The following is a 22,448-nucleotide window of genomic DNA, read 5'->3' as shown; positions in this document are numbered from 1 at the left end:
TAGTGACTGACAATAATTGTCTCCAAGTTACAATTTGAAGAAGCATATGTAGCTCTACAACACTGCTGGTGAGGCACATTGATGAGAAGGAAGTATCATTCAAAATAGCAGCAAAGTAGCTTTTAGTTCAGCTAAAGCCTCCAGTCAAAGCTGACACTATCGATAGAAGCTTGCAAAGTAATAGAGTAGTCATGACATGCAGAGGTAGATGTACATTGGTGCTAATGGCAATAGTACTCTCCCAGTTCCCCAGCGGGCCCCGGGGTTTCCATGTTTTTTGTTTGTTTTATTTACCAAGTTAAACACAAATCCATCAAAGCTGCTTCTAACAGTAAAATTCACCATTCGGCTCACAGTAAAAAATCAAGTAGATCTTCCACTCAGTGTCTGAGGCTGGGTGCTCGGATGTGTACTGGCTGACTCCCTGAGGCTGCGTGGCAGGGCCTGACAGAGCCACGGGCGCCAGGCCCTACCAAGCAGCCGGCAGAAGCACCCAGCTTAGGACCTCGGGGCTCTGGGCCCAGGGGCGGTCCACTCTGGCGTAGCTGGCATGTTGCTGCAGCGCCATGCTGCAGAGTGTTGCATGGCAAGTGATGTAGCAGATTTTTTGTGTCTTTTCTCACTGTCCCTCTCCCCCTGTTTTTCTTTCCCTCTCCTTTTCTTGAACTTCTCTTGTCTATGTCTTTCCCGTTCCTATCCCCGGTCATGTCTGATTGTAATAACTTAAAAGTTATAAATAAATACATACATAAATACACACACACACACACACACACACACACACATAGAGCGCACACACACACACACACACACATTATAAAGATCAATCAAGTGGACCAGTATGGCAAAGATGTAATGATCCATTTGGGCATTTGGGAAAATAAATCTTTTGGGCATTTTTCTGCAAAGCTGAGTGCAAATTTGTTAAATTAGACTTCTGTACACTCACCCAGACCACTTTGACTGCCTTTCCCTCACGCCAGCCTCCACCTGCAAAACCTGCAAGACACTCTCAGTTTAATTACTCCTCTTACCAGACCAACCGCCGCCATGACTGACACTCTTCTCTCTGTATTCCAGTACCACTGATCTTCCCTGCTGAGTCATGACCCTCTCCCTGAGTTTTTCCACCTAGTTCCAGTTGATGTTTCCCCGCATAGTTCACATAGGTAGCTCATGTCACCCTGGTATAAATCTTCATGGTCTGAGATATGTAGCCCTTCACCCTCTACGCCACAGACTTTAGCCACTGCACAGAGACCTGCCGTCTTTAGAAGTTTTCTGATGACTCTGTGGTGGTTGGATGCATCAGCAGGGGTGACGAGTCAGAGTACTGGGCTGTGGTCGACTCCTTTGTCACATGGTGCGAGCACAATCATCCACAGCTCAACGTGGCAAAGACCAAGGAATTGATTGTGGAGTTTAGGACCCAGGAAACCCTTGACCCCTGTTTCAATCCACGGGGTCAACGTGGACTTTGTGGAGGACTATAAATACCTTGGAGTATACATAGACAATAAACTGAACTGGTTAAAAAACACTACTGCACTTTACAGGAAGGGCCAGAGTCATCTGTATTTTCTGAGGCGGCTGAGGTCCTTCAACATCTGTCAGACAATGCTCAGGATTTTCTGTGAGTCTGTTGTGGTCAGTGCTATCCTCTATGCTGTTGCATGCTGGGGCAGCAGGTTGAGGGTTGCTGATGCCAACAGACTCAATAAACTGATCCGCAAGGCCAGTAGTGTTGTGAGTATGGAGCTGGACTCTCTCAAGGTGGTGCCGGAGAGGCGAATGCTGTCCAAGATAAAGACAATGTTGGACAATACCTTCCACCCACTCCATGACATGCTGGTCAGTCACAGGAACACGTTCAGTGAGAGACTGAGATTACCAAAAAGCACCACTGAACGACACAGGAAATCATTCCTGCCTGTGGCCATCTCCCTGTACAACTCCTCCATCTAATACAATGTAAACACTGCAATAGTTACATCCTTTTCCATATGCTCTTTTCTTGCTCTGTATGTTGTTGTCTACTTTTTATTATTAAATAATTTAAAAGAATGGAAGTTGGTCAGAGCTCCTGTAACTGGCAGCCTCTCCCGTGGCGACATCTTGAAACAGATTTGGGGCTTTGGATTTCTTCGAATTTGTTTTTTTAGTGGAGTTCATTTCTGGTTGTGTGCAAATGTATTTTCATTTATGTGTGCATGCGTGGAGATCTGAGGTTGGTTGGTAGGGTGGACCTCTGCACATAATCGCATGTGTGTGCAAACATTTCTGTGTTTGGATTTCTTAGGATTTGGTTCCTTTGGTGGACTTCATTTCTGGTTGTGTGGAAATGTTAGAACATTCACGTCTGCATGCGTGGAGATCTGACGTTGGTTGGTCGGGTTGGACCTCTGTGCATAATCACATATTTGTGCAAACATTTGTCTGTTTCGATTTCTTGGAATTTGGTTCCTTTGGTTGAGTTTTGTCTCTGTTTGTGTTCAAATGTATTTTCGTTCATGTGTGCATGTGTGGAGATCTGAGGTTGGTCAGTAGAGTGGACCTCTGTGCATAATCACATGTGTGTGCAAACATTTTTGTGTTTGGATTTCGTAATTTTGGTTCCTTTGGTGGAGTTCATTTCTGGTTGTGTGCAAAGTCATGTGTATTCATGTTTGCATGCGTGGAGATCTGAGGTTGGTTGGTAGGGACCTCTTTGCATAATCACATATTTGTGCAAACATTTCTGTGTTTGGATTTCTTGGAATTTGGTTTCTTTTGTAGAGTTTATAGAATTCCAGCATGATTACATTGCTTTGTTTTAGCATTATGCACCAAGTTAATTATTTAATGATGAATAACCCAATTTTTTGCAGTTAAGTCCAACTGTATTTAATTGAGTTGATCCAACCCATTCAAATTATTTTAGTCCAACAAAAATATTTAATCCTAGAAAGGCATTTATTAACATGGAAATCCTTTCCGTGATTTTTTTAAAATAAGTTTAAAATGATATTTTTTGGAGTCAGTAAACAAAGTCTAGTCTGGTTAACATAATAACTGATTACAAGGCTTGATACAGATTTTTATTTATATTTTTGTCCTTGACATGTTAAACTAATATAAATAGCAATACTTTTTTTCTTTTTCTGCCTCTTATAACACGAGTGATTTCCCGTGGTTTGAAATCTTGTGTGATCTCGTGAATTTTGCAAGTCCAGGCTACTAACCACTCTTTCTAGATTATATCATCTCATATTAAAGTGGCTGAATTTCATGCAGATCCTACACAATATAATGATGTTCACCATATAAACAGTTGTTTTGTTTAAATTACAAGTTATAAATGTAACAACCACCCAATTTTATTTTTTGAGTGCTTTATTCAAAGCACACAAGGATTTCAGTTTGGCACCAGTGTTTTCGAGACTCCTTAGCTTTCCACCTGACTCTGCTCTCTCAGGTAAGTAAAAACATTTTTCTTTTTAGACTCGAATTGAATTATTTTTCTTTTTTTTAACTGCTTTCTACATTATACTAAAAACATCAAATATGTTAAGCAAGATATGAGGAATTATGTAGCAAAGAGAAAAAAGATAAATAACTCTAAATATGTCTTATATTTTAGATTCCTCAAAGTAGCCACACTTTGCTTTGTTGACAGCGCTGCAAACCCTTGGTCTTTTGTCAATGAGCATTATGATGTAGCCACCTGAACTGGTTTTCACTTTCACAGGTGTGCCTGGCAGTATACAGCTGACAGCCCTATGAAAAGTGTTAGACTTAATATTATGGCAAGAACCAATCAGCTAAGTGAATAAAAGTGACAGTCCATCATTTCTTGAAGAACTAAAGGTCAGTCAATCTGGAGAATTGGTAAAATTTTCAGTGTGTCCCCAAGTGCAGTCGCAAAACCCATCAAGTGCTATGACAAAACTGGGTCACATAAGTACCACCCAAGGAAAGGATGACCAAGAGTCACCTCTGCTGCACAGGATAAATTCATGTGAGTCTCAGAGATTGTAGTTAGTAACACCTCAGATTAGGGCCCAGATAAATGCCACACAGGGTTCCAGTAACAGACACATCTCTACATCAACTGTTCAGAGGAGACTGCACGAATCAGGTGTTATGGTCAAATAGTTGCTAAGAAACTACTACTAAGGAAAAGCAACAAGTAGAAGAGATTTGTTTGGGCCAAGAAATACAAGGAATGGACATTAAAACCACTGGAAAACTGTGCTTTGTTCTTCTGAGTCCAAATCTGAGATCTTTGGTTCCACCCCTTGTCTTTGTGTGCTTTCCTGGTGACACTGTTGGGGAGTTGAACAGTAGCACACTGAACCAGCATGGGTACCACAGCATCCTGCAGTGACATACCATCCCATTCGGTTTACGTTTAGTTGAACCATCATTTATTTTTCAACACCCAAATACACCTCCAGACTGTGTAAGGGCTGTTTGACCAAGAAGGACTGATGGAGTGGGAACTTGTTGGAAAACCATTTCTGGTGCCTACCTCATCTACAGACTGACTACCTCTCTCCAAAAAAGAGAATGTCAACAGTGTCCAAAGCAGTGATCAAAGCAAAGTGTGTGTGTCACGGTTCTGGGTCCATTGGACCCAGTATTTTGAGTTTATTATGTTTTGGTTTAATTTTGCATCATGGATTATTCTTTATGTTTCTCTGGTACTTTGTGTTTCAGTTATCTTGGTGTTTTGGATTGTTTTCTCATTCTCTTGTTATGATGATGATGATGATGATGATTATTAGAGTTTCATGTTTCTGTTATCCATGTTTTAGGAATTGTGGTTTCACTTACAGTTCAGTTCCATGTGTCATTTTCTGTCTGTCTCTCTGTGTTGAGTCCGTGTCTCTGAGTTGTGATTCATGTTTCCTGTTTTATTGTGAAAGTCTTTGTCTTATGTTAGTGTGTGCAGCTTTGTTCCCCCTGTCTCATTAGCCCTGATCTCTCCCAGCTGTGTCGCCCTCCTGTTGCCGATTCCCTCGTTACTACCCTGTGTATATAAGCCCTGTGTTTTCCCGTGCTTGGTGTTGCGTTGTACCCTCAGATTATACCTGTGTGTTTTTTGTGGCAGTGGTTCACGGTCATTGCCATTGCTCAGTTTATGTTTTGTTTTATGCCAGCAATAAAGCTGAGGTTTGAGTTACAGTTCAGTGTCTGAGTCCTGCGCTTGGATCCTCCTCTCCACCTGCCTGCACACAGAGCCCTGACAGTGTGTATTCTGTAGATTCTAAAATATATTTTTTTTGTTTACTACATTCAATTCCAATGTGTTCATTCATAGTTCTGAAGCTTTGGTGAGAATCTACAATGTAAATAGTCATGAAAAAAAGAAACTATTAAATGAGAAGGTATGTTCAAACATTTAACTGATAGTGTATATAAAAAATGCTGATGTTATGCAATGGGATTGTGTACTCACATAAAAAAAATTTGATCTCGCATTTGTGTCACAGTGTTCAAAAAACACAGCATGATAGAGCAGGGGCCCGTTCTTCGTACGTCGCTTACTACATCCAAGATCAAATGACACATCCAAGATCAAATCATCGCGCTAACCGTGAGCTCGCTAATCCGGTTCCCCGAACACACCTGCTGTTGACGATTACTACAGCTGGACGCAGGAATGTGACATCACTGGGTGTCGTAAAAGGGGCTACGCATCGATAGTAGAAACATTGATCGGCAACCCGCTGATTGGTCGGCGAAAATGTCGAAGGGGCGTGCTCGGTATTTTCCGGCAGCAGAGCAAGAACTCATGAGTGAGGGATTTCAGGAGTTTCAGAGTTTAATTAAAACGCAAGAGAACACTGCAAAGGCTGCAAAAGCAAGGAGAGAGGGCTGGCAGAAAGTTGCTGACAAATCAAACTCGTAGGTAATTTAATAATAATAATAATAATAATGGATTGGATTTATATAGCGCTTTCCAAGGCACCCAAAGCGCTTTACGATACCACTATTCATTCACTCCCACATTCACACACTGGTGGAGGCAGCTACGGTTGTAGCCAGGCTGCCATATCGCGCCATCGGCCCCTCTGGCCAACACCAGTAGGCGGTAGGGTAGATCTATCATATGACACTATATTGTCCAATATCATATGGCATTATATTATATTATAATATGTTATATTATATCCCCTTTCACATTAGAGCCACAACAGGACCCACAAGAACATGGGAACAAGTAAAAGTGGAATACAGGAGTATTCTACAGAATGGTAATATTTATCTCTTAGATTGCTTTGCGTCTCTTGGCAAGGTAATACTGGCCTGTAATACTCTATTACTCTGTTAGTTTGTTCATAACAGCAACCAAGAAAAGGGCAGAGGAACAAAAGACAGGTGGTGGTCCTGCACCCCCTCGTCAACAAGTTGGTTAAGTAAATAATACCCTCACGGGAATATCGATATCTCTCTATGAGCACACTGTCGCGCTGAGCTAAAGGATCCTGTCTATCCCGCAATATACGCTGAATTCTGAAAACTCTCCTTATCAATCTTGCACCTTCCGCAATGGGTTGGTCGCGTATACGGACAGGACATGGCTGCGACAGGCTTCCCAAATCCACCTTCGCTTTTATAGCCGTGGTCTCTCATCTTGATTACACGAAGTAATTTACAATTACTACTCTGAAATATGAATTACATCTGTAATAATCACATACATGTAATAGAATGTTAATAGTTCATTTCCCTTTTTTAGGAAATGACCTGTATGTATCTGTGTGACATCAATAAAAGGATCAAGTGCTGCATTATCTTTAGTTACATTGATAATATTTATTTATGGTGAAACAGTGGAAAAATATCGCTGTTGCTTTCGTATAAATGAAGCGGACATACCTGCGTGGCCGCGATCTAATCCTGTTTACATAAAGTAAACCTGCTCCCGAGCAGGTTTACGCTTACGGCTCTGTTGCTATGACAGCAAGTCCCGGATGAGCTTCGGGGAACCGACTGATCCAGGATCACGCGAAATCGTCAACAATCTAATCCGGCTAACCTACTTAGCGAGGTACGAAGAACGGGCCCCTGGTACCCATGAAACAACCATATTTGGTCCATATTTTCTATCCTTTCTAATGATAAAGGAAGCATGTATGAGGTAAATAGAACTGGTCCTAGCACAGAACCCTGTGGAACTCCATAATTAAACTCAGTGTGTAAAGATAACTCTCCATTTAATAAATATTAATAACTGTAATAAAATATTATGGTCAACAGCATCGACTGCTGCACTGAGGTCTAGCAGCACAAGCACAGAGTCCGCTGCCAGAGGCCACAATGGTCATTGTAATTAACTTTCCAGTGTCCCAATTTACCATCTTATAAAAATGTTTTCTCTCGTTCTGTTGCACATCTCCCCTGACACTCTCCTCTTCACCTCTCCTGTGCACCCGACCCGATTCTATGCACCCATGTCTCCCTAAACTGGTGTGTTTAAATCTGCAGCAGAAAATATGCACATACAGCCAAGCTATAACTAAGCACTAACAAGCTTTCTAAAAAATGGAATTAATTAAATATTTTTGATTTCACTTTCTGTAGATGCATGTCACATGTGCTGATGATGTATGAGTTTTATTTGGATAATGGCTTAGAGTATGTTTCTGCTTTAACTCAGATGCAGAAGGCTTTTGAAGATGCCTCCTTTGCTCTCAAAGTGGGAAACATGAGCGGTCCATAGCCACCTCCTGTACATGGATGACATCAAGCTGTATGCCAAGAGTGAACGAGACATCGATTCACTGATCCACACCACCAGGATATACAGCAATGACACTGGAATGTCGTTCGGACTGGAGAAGTGTAGTCGGGTAACCAAGTGAAGGAAGGTAGTCAGAACTGAGGGGATATAATTACCAGAAGGCAACATTTCAGACATAGAGCACAGTTACAAGTACCTGGGGATCCCACAGGCAAATGGGAACCATGAAGAGGCCGCTAGAAAGGCTGCAACCACCAAGTACCTGCAGAGGATTAGGCAAGTCCTGAGGAGTCAGTTGAACGGTAAGAACAAGATCCAGGCTATGAATATCTACACCCTGCCTGTGATCAGGTACCGTGCTGGGATAATAAGCTGGTCAAAGGAGCAGATAGAAGCCACTTAAGCCAAGGAAGTTCCTTACCACGCATAGAGGGTTTCCCCCCAAGTCGGGCAACCTGAGGCTGTATGCTAAGCAGAAGGAGGGAGGCCGGGGACTGGTGAGTCTCAGTACCACAGTCCAGGGTGAGACAACGAAAATCCACGAATACATCAGGAAGATGGCCCCAACCGACCGCGTGCTCAGTGATTACCTCAGCCGGCAGAAACCCAAGAAAGAGGAGGAAGAGGAGGAACCATCATGGAAGGACAGGCATGGTACCACCGGCAGATAGAGGAAGTGTCTGACATCCAGAAGTCCTACCAGTGGCTGGACAAAGCTGGACTGAAAGACAGCACAGAGGCACTAATCATGGCAGCACAGGAACAAGCTCTGAGCACAAGATTAATCGAGGCTGGGGTCTATCACGCATGCATACATGGAACGCAACAACTAAGTAGCTGGCATAGTATACACAAACATCTGTGCCGAGTATGGACCTGAAGTCCCAAGGTCAAAATAGGAGACTCCTCCTAGGGTGGTTAAGAATGGCCGAGCTAAGATCCTCTGGGATTTCCAGATACAGACAAAATAGTGGTGGCTAACTAACCAGACATAGTGGTAGACAAACAGAAGAAGACGGCCGTAGTGATAGATGTAGCGATACCGAATGAAAGTAATATCAGGAATAAGGAACACAAGAAGTTAGAGAAGTACCAAGGGCTCAGAGAAGAAGCTTGAGAAGATGTGCAGGGTGAAGGTGACGGTGGTCCCCGTGGTAATCGGAACACTAGCTGCAGTGACTCCCAAGCTAGGCGAGTGGCTCCAGCAGATCCCAGGAACAACATCCGAGTTCTCTGTCCAGAAGAATGCAGTCCTAGGAACAGCAAAGATACTGCGCAGGACCCTCAAGCTCCCAGGATATATATATTTGCTTGTTTAAGGTCTCCCTGGAAAACATATACTGTCATTTATAAAATGTGTGAATATGAAAGAAGGATAATGATAGTACCAAGATTGAAAATGTATTTTCATATTAATTTGAAATTTGCTTCATCAAACAATCCTTTATTGGCAGCAATCACAGCCTTGCAGACTTTCATTCAGATGGTCTGACTGATTTAAACGAGATGTTTCTCTTTTTTGTTTGTTTTTTATTATTTCTCTCCAGTGACATCACGTGCTTACTGGGATTCTCTCTATGAAACTGTATTTCTTTACCTTACACTTTAAAGTGCTTTGACGTGGTTATTGTTGTTGGCATTATATGAATAAAACAAAACTGTGTCCTGTGTGATTGTTATTGTTTTTGATTGTTTGTTTTTAAATGTGTGGAAATTTCTCCTGTACAATGTGGTTCTGATTTTCGGGTCACCATCTTGTAGAAAGCAACCGTTTCTTCACAAGTCAGTCCATGGGGGTGTCATGGTGTTATAAAATAGGGGAGGAAGCTAATGTGTTTACAGATCTTACACGTTCTGATTACAAAGACACCTCCAAAGTTCATTTTCTCCCACATGTTTGAGAAATGATGTCATCCGCTTTCCCGGTATATTTTCATTTGTTCTGCATTTCCTAAACTTTTTTTGAACCTATAGACTTAAAACCTGTTTACGTGTTCGTAGCATTCATTTTTAGTCTTTCGAGCACTCCTAGTGGGGCGTAAGTATAAAAGCTCTAATGAACTGCTCCCTCTCATGCCTCCATGCCGCCTGCGGTAATTTTCCTGTGTAGACTTTACGCACTGGATTCCTTCCTCTCATCTCTGAAATGTCGTGTGGAACAGCCTGGAGGCGGCGTAAAACCTTCCCATCCGCAAGCCTCTGTCCATTCTGCAGTACAGGACAGGCTGCCTCTCACACACACGTGTGTTTAATTTAGGTGAGTGTACGGCGCTGTGCCCCTGACAGCGCAGCGGTTTCCGTTACAAGGAAATGATGGAGGAGGAAAGTTTCTGACGCCTCTCTGCTCTCTCTCTCTCTCTCTCAGGGACAGTCCACAGGAAAGACTGGAGCTCATTAATCATTTGCGCAGTTTGCTCGTTCTCCTCGCAACATGTACATGTTGTCAGTGTAAAAAAAACTGCATGTGTTTTGGATTAAAAGGGTGTCCTACACTGAAATGTCTCACCATTGGAAATGCAGCTCCACGCCTGTCTGTTGCTTTTTATCGTCACAACAGGTAAGAACGCCCGCCCGCCGCTGACATGTTAGATGTTATTGTGCTATTTGCTATTCTTTTGTCTTTAAATTAGGCTAAATCAAAGTGATATGCACACTGTCGGTATGGAATAGCGTTTTGTTCTCGGATCAACCTCAATATTATTGGGGTTAGTCAATGGAAATAAGATGTTCTGTAAGCTCTGAAATTCTCTGTTTAAATTATCCTTTTGGTTGTACTTCCCTCAGCTTATTCCCACAAATGCAGTTTGAGCTGTAAAAGTCTAACAAGGTTTTTCTCTTTCTCTTCTCAGATAAAGCGCTGGCCTCTTCATATCATCACTGTGGTGGAAATGTCAGCTTGGACCAAAAGTCTTCTGGTCACATCAATCTCACTTTGGCTGGACTGTTTACTAACAGCAGCAGTCTCGACCTCATGATTCTGCAGTCTAACAAAACCTCACAGGTTTCAGTTTGCACTTGGGTGATAGATATCCCTTTGGGAAGGCAGGTACTCTTGAAGTTAGTATGGTTGGAAAATGGTTCAAGTATATCGGTGCGCTGTGTCTGGAAGGAAGAAGATCGAGCCTTGGTCAGCGGGGGCGAGGCTCTGCTGTCTGGTTGTGACAAGAACAAAGCCGCCCTCACTTGGACAGGAGCAGGACGTTCTTTAAATGCAGTTCAGCTGGCTTATTATGGTGAGAAAACATTCCTACAATAACCAGCCACTGCTTAGTCCTATCACGAGAATCATAATGACATTTATTTCTGGTATTTTTAGAGCTGTTTCTGCCTCCTGATGTTCTCAGTGAATACATGAAATATATTCATGATTTACAGTAGGAGTCAGGTTGAGCAGTATATAACTTAACATGCTGTGAAAATGTGTTGTTCCAACTGTGCCGTGAGCTGGGAATCTGTCGGAAAGATCTTATCTCCCTCTGTGGTGTTACACAGAGCAATGTTATGTTGTTGTGATTTCCACTCTGTCTCTTCTCACCCTGTCTCTCTCTCTCTGTTATTGTGTTTGTTCCTGGTTTTCCAGTCCAGGAAGATGAGAGGAATTCCTCGGAGGACCACTCAACCCAACATCCAGACCTAGACCCCACTCAATGGTTTCCAACAGGAACCAGCTTTACAAATAGTCCTCCTGTTGATCAAGAAGTGACGAGAGGCATGAAGGAGGGCAGAGATCACACCTACGATGGTCTGGAGAGGAGTTTTGCACCTCTGTCTGTGTCTAGTGCCTCCTCTCTGGATCAAGGACTGCTGAACCCCACCTCACCCCAGCAGGGACTCCCTGTCGCTGGGAGAAGTGATAGGGAAACTCTCCCTCTTCCTGAGGAAAAACCAAACAATGGAGCGGAAACATCTGGAGCTGCTCACCTCACCGATGGGCCCATGGCTGCCAGAAATACAACACACCCATATTTTCAGCATGGACTCAGTGCAGGCCCCAATACAAGCACACCCTCAAACCCGACTGAAAAAAGCCTTCAAACTCTGATGGCATTGACAGAGGAAACAGCCAGTAGTTCAGCTCTCATGCTTGACAAAGCTATACAAGATACATCCGTTCAGACATCTAAAAACACAGGCAAAGATGTTGCCACACAAATGGATCAAAGAGTGTCCAGCGCCAGCGTTCCTCTCCGTACTTCTGCTCCAGCTGAGCTATCTTCCTCCAGGACAGGTCATACAGGCATAACCGCACATGGTGTGGGTGTTAGTGGGACATCTGGAGATGAACAGCCTCATTCCTGGAGGAGCCAGAGAAGCACAGACAGACATAATTCTGACCTGACCTTTGCTGTCACTTCTGACCCTTTAAAATCCTCCATCAAAACACTGCAGGATGACTTCAGTGCACAAACCCACACTGAACCCACTGCATCATCATCATCTTCAGAAGTTTACAGCGGCACTCATTCATTCAACACCCACTTCACAGAGCTCAACAACGTTGTTAGCACTGTGGAGGCTGATCCAGTTCATCCAAACATAAGTCAAATTAACTCATTTGTATCTGTTGCTGCTGCTCAGACTGTTACATCTGAGTTGCCTGATAAGTTTGAACAAACTGAGATGACGCTCCCATTTTCCTCAAGGAGTCTAACAGACTCTCCTCAAAGCACAGAGAGCCCCACACATTCTGCTTACACGTCATCTTTATTTACACAGACAGACAAAGAGACACAAACGGCAGTAGAAAGTGCACGCGGAAATATCATTGATGCGCACCCGACTAGAAACACTATCCCTTCCCCACCTGGTATTACCAAGGCTTACAGTTGGACTTCAGGGTTCACCGATTCTTCTTCTACACCCGGGGCAGCGCTGACCGTGGGAGGTGTAACCCAAAACTCAGCCATCACAGGAACCACTGGAGTGACATACACTCTGCATCCTGCTCACACACTCCTACGTGATGACTCGCCCACAGATTCTACTGCTGTTGCTGTTTCATCTTCCACCACATCCACAGAGTCCTCTACAGCTTTGTACACACTCCACACACACAGTACATTTCCTGATAGTTCACACCCTGCTTTAACCTCGTCTGTGTCTCAGACCACGGACCACACAGTCAGCAAAGCCACGCCTTCACCTCCACAAATGTCACCTCCTACACACAATCACCCGCCTCCTCAGACTTCTACTAATATGTCACCAACACGTAACCAATCCCAACCCCTAATTATTACTACTACTGCACATACTCCTCTCCTTTCTACTGTAACATTAGATTATGGACATGGAGCTGGAGAAGAACAAGTAGAAAAGTATAAGTTCTGGCAGTGGTCTTCCAGCAGCACGACCACACGCACTCCCACATCTGGACTACCACAGCAACCTCCACAGCAGACAACCATGCATCCCAGCCAGGAGCCCTCTTCTGCTTTAACCTCCACACCTGCTCGAAGCTCCACAAACAGTCCCAAGTTCTACATCGTGCCAGATCAGCCTGCTGCCATCAGAGGTACTTCCCAAACACCACTGAAGTGTTTTACGTTTAGGTAAATATCCTGATTATATATCCAGAAGTCCTGAAATTAGTTTATTTACTTGTTCTGTCCAGTGGAGTCAGTTGAGCTGCTGCTGCAGATAGTTGTAGAAGAGCCCATGTTGGCTTCAAATGTCAATTTGGAGAACGACACTACTACCTGGGTGAGGGATTGTACAGTAACACACACTGGCACAAAAAAGCAGAAATAATCAAATAATTAAGTATTTTTGACTTCAGCTGAGTAGTTTTTACAGAGTTCTCAATTAAGGTTTCTTTCAGATGAAGCCATACCTACAGAAAGCCCCGGGGTTCAGCCGGCTGCTGGGAGTCTGGAGCAGGTGAGGTGGTGCAGACAAGCTGAAAATGAAAGGCACCTCCAGGCTCTTTCTAGATTTCAATTAGCTCCACCTTGTCTCTCAATATGCACTGTCCATTTCTCAGTTGTGTGTGTGTGTTTCCTATCCCAGGTTATGGGACGTTAAATACATCATTTCTGCTAGGGGAAGATATAAACTCTCAGACATAAGTAAACACAATTAAAACACCACAAAAATCCACCAGAGTTAAACATCATTAGGGGAAAAAATGTGAAAAAAACATAATAAATTTTTCATCATCCTTCTGCATTTTTCTCCCCTTTCTTAAGTATTAACCTTTTTTTTTTTTTTTTTTTTTTTACCCATGCAGCTAATGGGACTTTGGAAACTAAAGTCAGTGTCCATTAAATTATGTAATGGTCTCTAACCTCTATGTTGCTTTCCCGACATTAATTTTATTAGCCATCCCTCAGTTTGTCAACAGGGCTCAGATAATTTCCCAACTGGAATGTTTTGATCTAACTAAAGCACAGTGGAAATTGTAATTGGGTTATGCTTTGGGATCGGTCACAGAAAGTTGCGTAAAAGGAGGTAAATCTCCAGTTCTGTTTTTGTTCCAGTGGCCGTGCAGTGCAGAGCCTGCTGGAGTTCAAAACCAGCAGAGCTCTGGAGTGGCTCAGCATAACAGAACCCACATCACTGCTGGAGCGTACTGGACTAGCCCAGGCTGTTCGCAACAAGAGGACATTCAGGACTTCCAGGGTCACCAACATCACAGTCGGAGGTAAGCCCGTGTTCAGGTGCCGGTCTGCAGGCAGCTGACTGAAGCCCTGGTGGCTGAGCAGTTTGGGAGGAGTCTGGTTGCCTTTTCATGCACATTGTTCTTAATATCTTTCCGTTCATTTCCTGTCATCTTTCTGCAGAAGACTGGGTGTTTGTGTTTGTCATCAATGTCAAAAATTGACACCAAGATGTCCTGAGTTTCTTCATTAACCTGAGAGAAAGTTCCTTTTTTTTTTTTTTTTTTTTTTTTTTAACGTCTTAATTCAATTAACCCAGATACAGGAAAACTGATGTAAACATCGTAACTCAGTTAGCCTGACTCAGTTAAGCTCAAAATCTAATTATGAAAAATCTAATTATTCTACCTGGCTTGGTCTAACAAACTTTTTCTTCTTTACTATAGCGTGGAGTCATTTTATTTGTTTCCATTTTAATGTTTGGCATCAGAAAAAATCTAAAATGCAGAAGTGCTGCAGTGTAGTTTAAATAGTCATTTGGTAAAAAACGCAGTAGGTTCAGTGATTCATTTTTGTACTGCAAGCTTGTTAGAGGCATAACATGTGAGGAGAGCACATGCTACAGACATCTTCACCAGAAAAGCAAGAGTGATGTCATGTAGCTTTAAGATGAGAATTATTCTAAAAGTGGGGAAACTTTCTAATAAATTTTTTATATTTCTCCAGGTGATAAAGTAAAACCTTTAAGATACTGAAAATGTGGCCGGTTCATTTCCATTTTCAGGGGATGCTCAGCCATCGAAACTCATGTCATGAAGCACTTGATGCGCATTTCTTGTGCTGATGTTAATGCCAGAGGAAGTTTGGAGTCGGAGTGTTGGTGACTTTTACACACTATGTACCTCACCACTTTGTGACTTTATGTGATCGGTTACTTTGGTGACTGTTACAACTACCTGGTGTGGAGATCCCTTTTAAATGGTGGAAATCTTGGAAGGAAGAGATTTGACAAATTGAATTATTGCAATGAAACCATCCTTGCAATAACAGTCCAACACTTGAATTCAGTTAACTCTTTAGAAAGACACATTTTTTTTCACAACTCAGTCCAGGGCCACACCTGTGGTCACAGGACTGAAAACACCTGAGCTCAAAGATCAAGCGATGTAACCTTTTGTCCATACAGTGCACATACTTGTAACAATTTTTGAAATACGGATTACTGTTTAGACCAAATAAGAAACATTATCAGCTGGTTAATGGAGAACCTAATCAACAATTGTTAAGTTAAGTCTCAAGTATCTCAAGTACAACTGAAAATTCAGCCTTGTGACACATTAGCTTAATGTGTAATTGCATGATATTCACGTGACTACTAAAAACTTCAGTGCCTGTCTGATTTTTGGATGCATATATCATTACAATGAGATCACTTTATGATAAGAAAATTTAAAAAAAATGGCACCACCTTTATTATTTTCTTTAATTCTTTTTAAACATGCCTTCCCCTCAGGTCTGCAGGGCGACATCTGTGACTGGTTGCTGCAGTGCTCTGCAGGATATAAGTGTGTTTCCCAGCCTGGCACTGCCAACTACAGCTGTTCCTCAGTCTGCCACTTTGACTACTGCCACCATCACGGCATCTGCACACACCATCCACACCAGCTTCCAGTTTGCCGGTAAGAACGTTAAAAGGAAAAGCAAATCTTTTTGTTCACCCAGGCATATTTTGTTTGCATGTGTAAATGACTTGTATTTGGGCATTAGCTGCCTTGCAGGTGACGATTTCTGGTTCATGGGTGAGAGGTGCGATGTCAGGATGACCCGCGCACGTCTCATTGGTGCGTGCCTTGCCATCTTACTCATCATAGTGACAGTGATCATCATTTTGGCGTTTGTGGCAGTGCGACGCTATCGAGCAATTCTGATTCAGGCCAAAGTAGACCAGACTCGCAGCAGGTAGGAAAAGGCTTTTATTAAGACGCACCTACAGTTCAGGCGTATGCATATTTTGTTAATTATACAATTTTTCTAATTTTGCCTTTCTGCACCACCACAGTGGATTTTTTTTATTATTATATTTATATATTATATATTAATAAAAACTGAAAGATTGCTCTTCAGTCACATCTTGTTTGCTTTTAGATCCATTGTGGTTTTTACTGCAAAGGTTACATTTTTTTTTGGACGATAAGTACTTCCATAAACCTTAAAATTTATAGTAAAAATGTGCATATTTGTGACGTACAGTAAATCGCAGTAGTCACAATAGGTGAAAGTATTCTGTTGTGATCCATGAGAGAAAAACCAGAGACTGACATAAACGCACATGCTCTTCAGTAACTGTAAACACTCATTGCCACTAGGTGGCACAGTCTAGCTGACAACGCACATACTAAGGATGAAGGTGGAACTGGATTGCTGGCTCAATCTGAATGTCTAACCTCCACATATGCTGACAGCTGAGCACACAGACACAGTCATTGATACTGTGACATGTTTCATTAGGGTGCTGGGCCAGGAGATGAGGAAACCTATTAGTTGTTCCTGAATGGAAATGCCTCCTACACAACTAATATTAGAGGTGTATGCATGGTAATATTAGTAAATCCAGCATAAATGCAATCTCAATTCTGTGTACTTTCTTTTCATATTAATGTTTGTTTTTAAACCTCGGGTGTTCCTCCAAGTGTAGTCTGGAAAAAATGACCTTGTGGTTTTGGATGGTTCTAATATGATGGCGTGCAGAGACTTGGATTCAGCTTCATGAAAGTCTACCTACAAGGATTCTTGTGTCGAAGCACTTTTCATTTGAACCTTAATAACAAACTGAGACTGCAAGAGGCAAAAGCATATTGATCTTAATCAAGATACTGTTTGTTTGACTGAATATTGAGCATGTACAAAGACAAAGATCAGACAGGAAGTAATAAGTCTGAAGCTAAGCCTTAAGTCCAGTATGTCTAGAGTAGGAAATGTGTGTTTTCCAGGAAATTGGGGCCTCTTTGGAGTCATCTTTTTAAACATCCCAAGTAGCTGATGATTGCCCGAGTTTAGAGAAACTTTGCAAAGCATATAATTTAGCACAGGAAAATATTTTAAAATTAGCCTAAAATAAGTTATTCCAGAGGATTTTTATACAAATAATGGGGAGGATTTACCTTTTATAACTTTATACATCTTAGAGCAGTAATCTCCTGCCAGTATACACAAACCCTGGTTGTAAACTAGAGTTCATTACAAAACTGCTGACAACTACTGGTTTCAGGGCAATGGCTGGGTTTTAAAGGTGTTTATAAGTGGAACTTATGCTATTAAAATAACTTGGAAAAATCACCTGTGCCCATTAAATGGGGATTAAGCGGTATAGTTTTATATTGTTCTTGATCTGCAATGTTTTAAACAAATCTGTTAATGTTTCTTCTTACCTGTTGATCTATTTCTGGTAAATGGAAAGTTATTCACTGGCAAGGAGCAGTCATGTGTCACTGTGACACATCAGTTCATTCATGAAACATAACATCATCTGTATGAGCGGGGTCATCTCCGACCTTTCTGCTGTCATAGGAGTTCTTTGTTCCTTGGTGAAACTGAGCAGCTTTGTGAAGAGCTTTTAAGAAGAAACTCTTTTTAGGGGTAAAATAAGAGCTTCTATCAATGCCACAGAGATAAGGTTCAAGTTATGACCCCACATTGTAAAAGGGCTGTCTCCCATCGACTAGGTTGATTTTTTTTTTTTTTTTTTTTTTTTTTTCCTTCTTGAAATTTTGTTCATGTGAAACGTTTAAAGCTGGCACACAATTGTTTAAAAAAAAAAAAAAAAAGAGGAAAACCCAGATTGCAAAGAGAAGCAACAACAACAAGCATTGTACCCTGTGACCTCTCACGATTTTGTTTGCGCAGCTATCGCAGATTCAACCACTTTGATGAGCTGTCAGGTCGCTTCTGGTTGCGCTCGTGGGCGGGATCAGCAGACTCATTGGACAATCCTGCCTTCACACGCTCCGATGAGTTGCTGCATCTGCGAGCGCTTGACCGCCCCTGCTGTTACCACGACGACACGCTGTCACTGGCTTCCACCTGCCCCAGCCACGGAACACGAATCAACACAATTTACCCCCACAGGTATATACAACACACACACACACACACACACACACACACACACACACACACACACACACACACACACACAGTGTTCATTGTCTGACAGTGAGTTGTGTGTTCCAAAATGTGGGAGAGTTTTCAGTGAAAAGCTTCTCTGTTCTCACCAATGCCACTCTTGAAGCTTAAAAACAAGCTTGGTTCACAGTTATCAGTGATGGTCACTGTGGTCACCTTGGAATATTTACATGTTTTAAAGCCAGTAAAGCTAAAACTGTTTCTTACTGACATTTTTTTTTTTTTTTTTTTTTTTTGTATTGACAGCATATGGAATATAAGGAATTCTATATTCGGATTCTAAATCCCATGTTACTTTGGACCCTAAGGTCAAACTTTCATAAAATGTATTTTATCTTAAAACTGCTTAAAATTCTTCTGCCGGTGTTTGCATTGGCAGCATTTAGGAAATGGTCCTGGTACATGGGGATTGTAAATCTCACATCATAGCTTGCATCCAAATATCATGTAACATTTGACCTCTGACTTCCCTTTTACATTTCAAATCTGCCTTTCTTTCAGTCTTACCCCAAAATGTGTTATAGCTTTAAAGAAATCGTTGTCAAGAGAATGAGCTGCCTAGTAAGAAATACACTGTAATAAAATATTATATAATCGGCTCAAGTTATTCATGTCCCAGTCACTCTCCAAATGCTCCAGAATGGCATCAACAGCATATATCCAGGTCAGGTGGGGAATATCAGACTCTAGTAGCCCGATAAATCAATTATTAAAATAAGAAGAAGAAATTGAAACTAATAAATCACCCACCGTATAGATGTTTTGGAGAGGGGACAATCTATTTTTGTAGTGGACATGTTGTTGTTTTTTAAGGCTGTAAAGCTGGCCATTTTAACATGGATGGGAATCTGTGGACATTGACTCGCTTTTGGAGCCAGCCTCAAGTTGCCATTAGAGAGCATGCAGTATTTGGCACTTCAGCAGAAGTCGCAAATACCTTCTGTTCGCCACCTCTGCGTCTCACTAATACATGGTAGTTTCAATAAAATGTCAGATTTTGATTCATAAGCACAGAGTCCAAATTTCTAGTCAGTTCCTGGAGAGTTAATGTTGAAATGGAGTTTCTAATTAAACTCTGAGGCATTAGCGTGAGCTCTAAATGTGTGTGAGGTGCTTTTAATTGCCAGTGCCCACAGCAGCTAACGCTAATGAATGTATCATGTGCAGCAGAGGTTTCTCCAAGAAGTAGGATGTTAGGGCATCAGTGGACTGGGCCTCCAAAATAATCCAAACTAAACTCACTTCATATAGTTTGGAATAAGTTGAACTGGATAGGAAATGAAATGAACTATCCATAATTAACTGCAGGACTTAACACAACATAATAATTTGTACATAAATGCAAAATACACTTGAGTCTAGTTTAAATATTAATAAGTAATCTCTCTAAAAACCCACTCATTCAAAGATTTCACTACTCACTTCCCTAACTGTTGCTTAAAATAGCTACTAATTTGAGCTTGAAGTGATTAAATAATGTAAATAATCCTTTTGCATCCTGTAGTTCCCAGTATGGATGGAGGGGGAGTGAGATGAGCATGGGGGATGGTGTGCTGGACTCGGGTAAGGCCAGTGACCTTTCAGTGTGTAGCTGGCCAGTGGAACCCATTCACTGGACTCCATTTCCACTTCTGCAGCAACTGGCTTCTCACAGGACACCCACAGTGAGTGTGTGACTGTACATGTGGTTTCCATGAGAGTTTCGGTAAGATACAAATGTCTGCGTGGTTTCACAGTTTGAATGATGCGATGTTTCTCTATGAAACCAGGTCAGGGTGTCACGACCACGGTCCTACTGTGAAGGCATGGAGCTTGTAGACATGGGGAAGAGCTGGACTGCTTGACTTGCATATGGAGGATTCAATCTGTTCTGACACTGGTTTTTACAGTTTATTAATGCATTGTAAAGTTAAAATATTTGTGTTTTGTTAATAATAATAAAAAAGTAAGGCAGTAAATGTATAAATGTGTACACCTTTCTTTGAAAGATTAAATCTGTTTCTGATGCTGAGATGTTAACTGCATGTCTGTCATGTGTGGTACAAGGTCTTGGAAAATGTTCTACTGTTACTCAGGGCATCAATATATTGTATTTACTTTTGGAATTAAAGCCATCAAAGGATATTTATACTCTACTTACTTTCAATAACAACTGAAGACTTTACACTTACGAATACAATAATAAGATAAAAACACAAAGATGTTCTCACATTTTAGTACAGGCTAATTGATTTAAGTACTAGCTGAAATATGTTTAGTTACCACCCCTGCTTCCAAGGAGCAGGACTTTTTTGTAATTTTTCCAAGTGGTCCTGAACAATAGTTCTCCAGGCTTTCTTCAAAGTTCCTATTTGGACACTGGCTGCTTCCTGACAGGAGAGATGCATCAGGATCTTCACCTGATCCAGTTGATCCATCAGTGGAAAGGTCAAGAAGTCATAGTTAAGGAAAGGAAACTGGGAGAAAAGGGTGACGTGTGCCTAATTTCATAAGAAGTGTACTGAAAATCAGTGGCAGAAGGTCTGATGAAGGGGTAAATCCAAACTGGAATTTATGTATTTTTTTTGGTTCACATCATTGTCTTTTTATGAAGGAGGTAGGGAGAGCGCTACCACAGTGAGTGTCTACATTAATCTGTAAAACACATTGGAGGCTCTGTCAGCCAGTGGTGTTGGAGATCTTGTCAGAATTGATGGAATTATGAACACAGAAGAAGTGCTGTCAAATTTAGATCCACCATGCAATACCATCTGGAAAGCATCTAATTGGCAACAAGTTTATTTTTCAGCATGACAGTGATCCAAACACACCTAATACAGTAAATGCATACCTGGGTAGAAAAACACACAATGAAAGATTATGAATCGGCCTCCCCAGAGGCTGGACCTCAACATTACTGAAGCAGTGTGGGATCATCTTTACAGAGAACAGAACAAAAAGCAGTATAACAGAGAAACAAGAAAGCTTTGAATGTCCTTTAGAAAGCCTCCAGAACTATTCCTGAAGACTACTTAAAGTATGAGAAAGCTTGCCTAAGAGTTCAGACTATGTTGGAGAGTAAGGATTGTCATACAAAGTATTGACTTTCGAGTTCCTTAGAATTGTACAAACTCTGTTTTTGCCTAAACAAAATATAAAGAAATGAGGTGACGCAAGCATAATACTGCATATCATTATTGTTCCTAATCTTGTAGCCCTGTATCTCATCTGTTAGGGGCCTAAAAGAAAGGTTGTGTGTCCCTGTGACTCTAAGATAGAACATAATATTTTAGAATTAAAAATTCAGTAAGCTTAAAGGTTGACCGAAGACTTCGTGCTAATGCCTTACATTATACACATGAGATGCATTGTTATTTCACAGTAATAAATGTGCTATTATTTACTAAATGCGGTTTCTCTCATACCACACATACACGAGCCCCGCCCCCTCAATGCTGTGTATGAAACTCTGCTGAAATGTGACCATTAAACGACTGGAAACATGGTGAAGATTGAAACAGGTATAGTATGCATACTGAGCACACATGGTGCTCACATACAGAAAAAGAGAGTGGCTGAATTGGAGACTTAATGGGAGTTTAAAGGAAGAGGGTGGGGAGAGAAGGGGATGAGTGAGAAGTGGACAGAAGCTACCTGCCAGCTTCTTCCATATACGGTCTTAGTCAGAGCTGGCCTTACCCAGGACTGTGAGTTTCTCTGACTGTGTGAGTGAGCAATGCAGGGAGGGAGTGCCTACATTTGTGTGTTGTAATGCGTGCATGAGTCATGCAGCTGCCTAGTTTTGAAATTGCTCAAGCAAAGGCGTGAGATTGAGAAACTACTGTCTGGATAGAGAACAAAGTTTAAAAGATTATTTTGTAAGATACATTTAATCATTTAAAACTGTGATTGAAACATAAATCGGATAAAGAATACAGAAGAAAATGTGAGCGGTAACA

The 22,448-nt window shown here is 41.6% G+C and overlaps 1 protein-coding gene across 3 annotated transcripts; it reads left to right on the top strand.

Moving 5' to 3' along the window:
- Positions 1 to 9,815: 9,815 nt before the first annotated feature.
- vap (vascular associated protein) lies at positions 9,816 to 20,521 on the top strand. 3 transcript variants are annotated; one of them, XM_026171590.2, is made up of 12 exons: positions 9,816 to 9,986; positions 10,095 to 10,286; positions 10,579 to 10,962; positions 11,310 to 13,244; positions 13,344 to 13,432; positions 13,551 to 13,609; positions 14,209 to 14,372; positions 15,842 to 16,007; positions 16,096 to 16,287; positions 18,232 to 18,453; positions 20,015 to 20,174; positions 20,280 to 20,521. In XM_026171590.2, exons 2-12 carry the CDS (start codon positions 10,244 to 10,246, stop codon positions 20,352 to 20,354), a joined length of 3,489 nt encoding a protein of 1,162 aa, XP_026027375.2. In that variant the 5' UTR covers positions 9,816 to 9,986; positions 10,095 to 10,243; the 3' UTR covers positions 20,355 to 20,521. The 3 variants fall into 3 exon arrangements, with proteins under 3 accessions (XP_026027375.2, XP_080159223.1, XP_080159225.1); XM_080303097.1 differs by lacking the exon at positions 10,579 to 10,962 and having other exon boundaries at positions 9,819 to 9,986; XM_080303099.1 differs by lacking the exons at positions 9,816 to 9,986; positions 10,579 to 10,962 and having other exon boundaries at positions 10,022 to 10,286.
- The last annotated feature ends 1,927 nt before the right edge of the window (positions 20,522 to 22,448 follow it).

The sequence above is a fragment of the Astatotilapia calliptera genome, chromosome 6 (assembly GCF_964374335.1).
Source record: "Astatotilapia calliptera chromosome 6, fAstCal68.1, whole genome shotgun sequence".
Lineage (NCBI taxonomy): Eukaryota > Metazoa > Chordata > Actinopteri > Cichliformes > Cichlidae > Astatotilapia > Astatotilapia calliptera.
This window is presented reverse-complemented; position numbering and strand designations above follow the sequence as displayed.

What these genes read in the sequence shown, in the direction of transcription:
- vap (XM_026171590.2), top strand. Translation starts at nt 10,244, where the DNA reads ATGCAGCTCCACGCCTGTCTGTTGCTTTTTATCGTCACAACAG. An exon ending in CTGCTGGGAGTCTGGAGCAG is followed by an intron (nt 13,610 to 14,208) that starts GTGAGGTGGTGC and finishes TTTTTGTTCCAG; the next exon opens with TGGCCGTGCAGTGCAGAGCC. An exon ending in AACACAATTTACCCCCACAG is followed by an intron (nt 18,454 to 20,014) that starts GTATATACAACA and finishes TGCATCCTGTAG; the next exon opens with TTCCCAGTATGGATGGAGGG.